Raw genomic sequence first — 7,720 nt, 5'->3', positions numbered from 1 at the left:
CCCCTTCGGTCGCAAGAAACAAAGACTCAAGGATCCTTGGGAGGATTTGTGGAGATGGCACGTGCTCTTGGAAAGGCAGGGAGCCAGGTGAGCTCTGGGGACTTCTTGGTCGGCCTCACAGCCCCTTCTCTGCATTCAGCCTATTTAGTTTCTTTGCTTCTTTTTCCAATGGGCTTCCTCGGCTCAACTTTCATTTCTGTTTTCCTTGTAACGTCACCTTGCACTTGGCCTCAACTTCCTCTGGTTGTGTCTTTACCTCTGTCTGGCTCAAGCTGACATTTGTGAAGGTAATAATCTAGCAAGCTCCTTTAAGCTTTTCAGATCCATAGCATGGCCACAGCCTGAACAGGGAGTGGCTGGCGGTTCTCGTCCTCAGCATCCCTGGTCCAGTGAGCTACGGGAGGGTGAGTCCCACTAAAGTAAGGTTGCTTGGTGAGCAGGGTCTGATAGAAGTGAAGGAGAGGACACCGGCACACATTACGGGGTTTCGGCTATCGGATTACTGAGCAAGAGCTCATGTGTTTTTCCTGTTTTTGTTCCTGAAAAATTTAAGTTTTCTCCTCCTTGATTGTGGGAAAGCCACTTTTCTCCTTTCTGTTTTGGGTTTATAGAATCAAGGAACGTTGAAGGTGGAAGGAAACTCATAGTTCCTCTGCTCCAGCATATCCCAGTGTGTGTTCTGTGCAAGTCCAAGCCCCAAAGACACTCCATTAAAAAAAAAAAGTCCTATTTGGATACGGATATTGGTTTGTAGTTCACACTAGGAACATAGTTCCCAGTGGTCTGGTTTGCCTTGTAAGATCTCTGGTCTTCTGCATGAATGGACACCTGTTGGGTCCTGGATTTTCTAAAGCAAAAGGAAGTTGTGGACCCCTCTCAGAGGGGACCAGCCATGAAGTCCTTGAAATTGTTTGCAACCTTGAGTCAGTGTTGTGTTCCTTCCTTTCCTTCCCCCCTTCCCCTCTTTCTTCAACCAACACCTCACCAAGCCACTTACAATTTGCTTCCGTAAACACTGCTAAACATTTGTTGAGGACCAAGCACTGTGTTACACATTTCCCCCATTATATGATATAGCAGCCCGTCCGTTGGATAGGACCATCCCGTGTTTCATTTTTACCTTTCAGGTAAGGAAACCGAGGCTTAGAATTTAAGAAACTTGCCCAAGGTTGTCCAGCTAGCTAGTGGCAGAGCTAGGATGGGAAAGGCCATTTCCCCCCCACGCTCATTAGTAAGGCCTCTTTGTCTCATTTCTGCATATAACTCACTTCTGGCCCAGGTGAAAAGGCTGCTCTTTGCGACAGATCCTCCCACTCTCCCGGCCAGACCCACGCGGATCTCACCTGAGGCTCCGCGGGGTCTCGCTGGGACCAGACACCGCCCCCTGGCGGCAGGTGGGCGCCAGCGCAGGGTATGCTAATGAGCCCGCGGCGCGGCGCGCTGATTGGCTGGCGCGGATTCCAGCGGCTTTCCCGGGGCGGGGGCCAAGGCAGAGTAAAGGGGCGCCGCCGGCAGCAGCCGCCCCCGCCCCGCGCTCCCGGCCGCCCTCCTCCCCCCCGACGCCAGGGCGTGTGCGGGGCACGCGGGCGCCTTGGCCGGGGGCTTCCTCTCCTGCGCTCCGCTCGGCTTCTGGTGGTGCCTTCATCCAGGGTCCAGGATGACGATCCGACACCAAGGCCAACAGTACAGGCCGAGGATGGCATTTCTGCAGAAGGTGAGCGCGGTCCGGTGCCATGGGCCCTGGGAGGTGCGCGGGGTCCCAACTCTGGGAAGTGTCCGCGGAGATGCTGGCGAGGCGCGGGGCTTGTGGCCGGAGTGGAGGGCATCCCTGTGGTCCGTCGGTGCTGCTTGGTGTTATTAAATGACTTAGTTGCCGTGTGTGTGTGTGTGTGTGTGTGTGTGTGTGTCTGTGTTAAAGACTGTAATGATTAGGTTTCCACGTAACCTGTTTGTAGCGGAGAATCTGAAGCCAGGGGCGATGGTCCACTGGAAGCTGGAAAACAACCTGTTACTCTAGAGAGGAAGGTGCCACAAGGCAGTTCAGCCAAGGCTGTGTCAGATTACAGACAGAATCCTGATATTATCATAAGGTTCCCAGATGTTGCATTGACATTTTTGCTATTTTTCTTATCCCCAGTTGCAGTATTTTTAAGTCGGAGTGTGTGTGGTGTGTACACACGGACCACAAAAATGGTGCGATTTGTAGGATAAAGGGACATCCCGCTCCCAGAGCCCCTAGAGTCCTCATTCAAGTGTGTGTATTTGTGTATCTCGGGTCTGTCTGTGTTGGCAGCAGAAGTCAGAGCCTTTCCCTTCCATTGCAAAGGTTTTCTCAGACCAAGTGGCCAGGCACAGGGTATCTAGCCCGTGGACACTTGGGATGTGGCATGTACCTTGTGGGGTGATGTGTTGGGTTCCGACTGGCTCTTTTTTTTGTTCTGGGCTTTTGAGGTAACCAGCGTCAGAGGAGATGGACAAAGGATTAGGCCCCAGGTCACTTGCCCAGCCTTCACCCCATCTGCAGCCATTTCTTACAGTGCGGTGTCCCCTTTCCGGCTTATCTTGTTGAGTAGAATTAGCTGAATGCTTTGTGACAATTAAGAGCCCTGTCTTGAGTCCTTGAAGCTCAGCAGACTGGTGTAGTTGGGGACCAAGTGTCCTGATTTGACCAGGACTTTCAGTGCTAACACCTAGACAGCCCCAGGCACGATGGAGATAGTTGGTTTCACGTGGACCACCTACTTCTAGAAGCTCGTGAACATTCCAGGTGGCTGAGGTGTGAGGGTCATTCAGGAAAAGAATCCTTAGAGCCTGTATTGCAAACTTCTTCCTAAAAGCAGAAAAAACCCCTTAAGGCTGATAGCTGAAAGCCATAAATCATCTTCTAGGATCCCCCGGGACTGCCTTTGTCTCCCAGACAGGGCAGCTCTGGCGTGGAGGCTCAGAGAGCAACGGTCTGGAGACATTCTGTTTTCTGAACCTTGACACTCTTTTCCATCATGACTGTTATCTGGTAGATTTTCCTCTCTTTGCTGGGTTTTCTGGCTGGTGTCTTGGTTTCCAGCCTCTCTCCGCAGCCCCCAGCCTGCCTATCTCCACAGTATGCCTCATAAACACATTGGTTTTTCTTTCTTAAGCTAACGGTGATCTCCTCAGCCTAAAACCCTCCGCTGGCTTCCCATGGTCCCAGGATCAAGTACAACCCACTCAGCCCAGGCATTCGGGATCCTGCTTTGACCTGTCTCTCTTTCCCTCCCACCGACCTGCCCTACCCTCCAGGGAAACAAAATCAAGCAGCCACAGTCCTCAAGGTCCTCCCTATCTTTCTAGGAACTCTGCGCCCTTTCGTACCTCAGGCTCCTCTCCTGGGAAAGCTCATTCCTCCTTCTCACCTGCCAACTTCCCCCTCCTCCGCTGTGAAGGCTGGTTCTGGTTCTCCCCTGTCCCTGGAGCCGAGCCGCTTCCTTCGCTGCCCACAGACTCTGCCCACACCCCCAGGACTGCTCTTTCCCTTTGCCTTGTGGGGAGGGACCTGCCTGTCTGTGCACTCTCAGGTCCCCAGTCAGGTCCCAGAGCTCCCCAGAGCCAGTCTCAAGAGCCCTGCCAGGGGGGGTCCTGCACGCGGAGCCCGCTGACCTAGATGCCTGGGCTTCTGGAGAAGGATCCAGACCAAAGGAACGTGAACATGGGTGCAGTGTCATTGGCCACTCACTCAAGGAATATTCGACGAAATACTCAGTGAATGTTTATAAAGTGGGGGCGGGCACGCATGACTATCCCAGTCGGTCCACAAAGACGGACATGATCATCACCATTGACAGAGAAGGAAACTGAAGGTCCGAAAGGGGACTTGCCCCAATCACGTAGCCACTAAGGGGTGGAACGGGGAAAAACAGGACTGACCGTCATCTGTCGCCAAAGGCAATGCTATGCTATGAGCTTGGGTGGCTGTGGGAAGGCCTGACTTGGAAGCTTGGGGGCCGTGCAGCTGAGAGCAAAGGATAAGTGGGTGTTATCCGCAGAGAGAAAGAAGGATGTTCCAGGCAGAGGAAATGGCATGTGCTCCGTGTGTGGGGGACACGCGGTGGGCCGCTCCCTGTGGCTGCTGTATGTGTGGCCTCCTGTTCCAGGGCTGGCCTGTCCCCTCTGTGATGACCAGATCACCATCCCCGCCAGTACCAGTCACTGCTGTCCTTGAGAAGCACCGTGGCATGGACTCTCATGGTGCCACATGGAGAAGCCTTCTGTTGGATGCTGTGCTTTCTGGTGCCGCTTCTGGCGTCTGCTTTGGCTTGGGAAGAGAGTGCAGAAACAGAACGATTAGGAGGTGTGGGCCGAACAGGGCATCTTTTGCTTGTGTCCCTCTTTCATTCACCATGATACATAACTGTGCCCTTATCTGCCTGGGGTGAGGGAATCAGGACGGGTGTCACAAGGGGGGCTTGCAACTGAGTTGAGGTACAAGAAATTCGTTTTCTTTGCCAGGAGGATGGGAAGGTGAGTGGCTGTTGGGGCAGATACACAACAGACATGTCGAACCCCACGCTGGTGTGGGAGAGCTATCCGGGGCTGGGAGAGTGGGTGATTGTTGGGTGCTAAGGCTGCTAGTTCAGAAGGGCCCAGACCTGGGGGCTTTGGATGTCGTGCTGAGGAGTTGGAGCCTTTCTGTGTTCAGTGAGAAGCCTTTGGATATTTTAAAATGAGTCGGTTTCTGTGCTAGAGGGATGATTCTGGTTCGAGGGTCTGAGTGCTTCTCTGCACTGGCTGCTCTTACAACACATTGACACCGAGTCCCCATCCTTTGAGTTTCTGATTTACTTACGAGGTATTTAACTTATTAAGTGCTGTAGAGTCCAAGTATTGGTGATTAAAAAAAAAAAAAAAAAAGCTTCCAGGGGATTTGACTGTACAGCCGAGCTGAAGGATCCTGGGGCCGTTTGCCAACACCTGGAGACATTTCGGGTTGTCATACCTGGAGATGAGGGTGCAGCTGGTATCCACTGGGGAAAGGCAGGGGTCCTGCTAGCTGTCCCTCAATGCACAGGGCAGCTGGTCCCCCAATGAAGAATGGTCTGGACCCAGATGTCAGTAGTGCTGCCGTGGGGGACCCTGGGTACACGGGGCTGGCGTCGTGCCAGTAGAAAGGCATGTGGCAGGAAGGCAGAGCCTGATGGTCCAGAGGGGAGGGAGGAAGGTCCCATGAGGCAGGATTTAGTGGGCAGGTAAGACACACCTCAGAAGCAAAAGCAGAGTCAGCGGACGTTGGCTGCTGTTGTCGGGGGCCATCTAGAATGCTTCCTGGGCCTCTGACCAAGTGGGAAGGGCAGGCCTTGGGGAAAGACCCCTGAGTACCAGTGAGGGTATGCAGCTCACCAGGGTGTGTGAGATGGCGGGGTGAGGTGGCGGGGGCGTCACCTGGCCTCTGTGTGGCCGGGTGGGTTAACGGGGACACCTTCCTGTCTGTTAGCAAAACAGCCTGGTGGTTCTGGGCCACTCTGCCCCTCTTTGTACAAAGAAGGCCTGATTAGTTTCATCCCCCTGGGAACCTTCTCCGGCTTGAAGGAAAATTCCAGCCCCAGAGATCTTGCACAGTGACTGACAGCTCCTTAATGTGAGGAGCGGCGTGGGCGTGGACGGTGGGATGTTGGGGCGTCAAAGCCACCGTGTCTGCTCCTCTGGGATGTCGGGGTTCCCTGGCATGCCCTGCAGTCACACCGCAGCACGTTGGCTTCTGAGAGCAGAAATGTGGGGCCCGCACCCCCCATCCTCGCCGCTGTCCCCCAACACGGGGTCCCAGGCGGCCCGGCGCGGCCTGGCTGTGCGGCGTGTGTTTGTGCCTGGAACGAGGTTTGGCTGAATCTGGTCGGGAGTGGGCCTTGACATTTGATGGTGGGGAAGGCCGGCCTCGGCCTCAGCTCCCGGGGACGCCCACGGGACACCAGGGGGAGGTGTGAGAGTTGGCAGCCTTTTGGAGTGGAAAGGCCAGGGCTTCTCGCTGGCTCTCTGGAGAACTTGGAAATGGTTGGGATTCTCTCCTCTCTGCGATGGGTGAGGGGTTTTTCTCTTGGGGTGGATGATAGGACGTGGTCTACTCTTTTTTTGATGGGCGCCGCCATGACAAAGTACCATGGGCTCTGTGGCTTAAACAACAGAAAGTGATTTCCTCACAGCTCTGGAGCCTAGAAATCCGAGACCAGGGGTCGGTAGGGCTGGTTTCCTCAGAGGCCTCTCTCCTTGGCTCCCGACGGCTGCCTTTTCCTTGTGTCCTCACATGGCCTTGCCTGTGTCCTACTCTCCTGTTCTCAGGAGGACACAGTCATATTAGATCGGGGCCCACCTCATGACCTCATTTTACTTAAATGGCCAGTTAGAGACCCTCTCCCCAAATACACTCACGCTCTGAGGTACTGGGGGTTAAGTCTTCAGCATACACATTTGGGGGTGGGGGACACAGTTCAGCCCATACCAGAGTCTCTCAGTATCTCCTGGTGTGACCGGGGAGGCCCCTCAGAGGAATTTATGTGAGGAAAGTTCTAAGGAAAATTGATCGGAACCGCACCAGGCTGAACGCCCTCGAAATGTTCCCGAGGGTCATGTGATGCTCTCTCCTCCCACCGGCCCTTCTTTTCTGTGAACGGTGACACACCTGCTGGAGAGAAATGTGACTCCCCTCATTGTGTTTTTAAAATAACTCTCATTATTCCTCCCCTGAAGATGATTTTCAAACTCTTTATAACTAGATTTTTTTCCCCCCTTAACATGAAGAGAAGGGATCCAATCCGCTGACTTTCTCTTGAAGGAACTCCGATTTCTCACTCTTAAGGCAATTTCTTTTTCTTCTCCAATATCGGGGCCCCCTGTTTCTAGGAAACATGGCTGTTTCATCCAAAAATTTCTTGAACAAATAGGGAATTTCATCTAGCAGCAAAGGGGGAGGGGGAAGGAGAGACCTAAGCCCGCACCTTAGAAAATCAGGCATTTCTTGGAGTAGCCTGTACATCTGCAGAAGGAGTGACCCTCACCACCTGTGGCCCCTCGGTCCTCCGTGTCCGGGAGAAGTGCTGGGCTTGCCCCTTTGCTCCCCCCCTCACTGCTGCAGTCTCTAGGCTGACGCAGTGGCCAAGATGCTGCCAGGCCCTGACCTTGCAGAAGGCCAAGAAGGGCAGCTCTGAATGGAGCCGAAAGGGATAGTTTCTGTTCCGGAACAATCTGTGAGCCAAGAATGCGTCTGGGCAGGTGCAACAGGCCCTCAGCCTTGCTCCCCTGCGTGACCCCTTTCCTCCAGTGCAGCTGGGTCAGTCTTTGTCTATCATTCTCTTTAAAATTGTATTTTATTGAGTTAAGAACACTTACTCTGAGTATCTACCCTCTTAAATTTTGGAGTGCACAAACCATACGGCAGAACTGGTCTCTCCAGCGGCTTTACCTTGCTTAGCTGAAACCTGATGCTTGTTGGTTGGCCACGCCCCATTTCCCTTCCCCCAACCCCTGGCACCACCTTCCCACTCTTGGATTCTGTGAATTTAGAGACCCCACATAAGTGGGATCCTGCAGATTGTCTGTGACTGGCTTGTCACACTTGGCAAGCTAATATCTCTTCGAGATCCCAATTTCAAGTCTTTTCAGTACACACCCAGGAGTGGGATTGCCGGTCATTCTGTTTTTAATTTTTGGAGGAACCTTCGTACCATTTTCCATAGCAGCTGCACCGTCTGGCTTT

General features: G+C 53.5%; 1 protein-coding gene across 1 annotated transcript in view; it reads left to right on the top strand.

Annotated features, from left to right (window-relative positions):
- Positions 1 to 1,411: 1,411 nt before the first annotated feature.
- The window catches only part of RGS9 (regulator of G protein signaling 9), a 71,028-nt gene continuing 64,719 nt past the window's right edge, over positions 1,412 to 7,720 (top strand). Inside the window, exon 1 of the mRNA XM_032321856.1 lies at positions 1,412 to 1,714. Coding sequence (XP_032177747.1) covers positions 1,658 to 1,714 — 57 coding nt within the window. The 5' untranslated portion in view covers positions 1,412 to 1,657. The remainder of the gene's footprint in view (positions 1,715 to 7,720) is intronic.

The sequence above is a fragment of the Mustela erminea genome, chromosome 18, assembly GCF_009829155.1.
Source record: "Mustela erminea isolate mMusErm1 chromosome 18, mMusErm1.Pri, whole genome shotgun sequence".
In the NCBI taxonomy this organism is placed as follows: Eukaryota; Metazoa; Chordata; class Mammalia; order Carnivora; family Mustelidae; genus Mustela; species Mustela erminea.
This window is presented reverse-complemented; position numbering and strand designations above follow the sequence as displayed.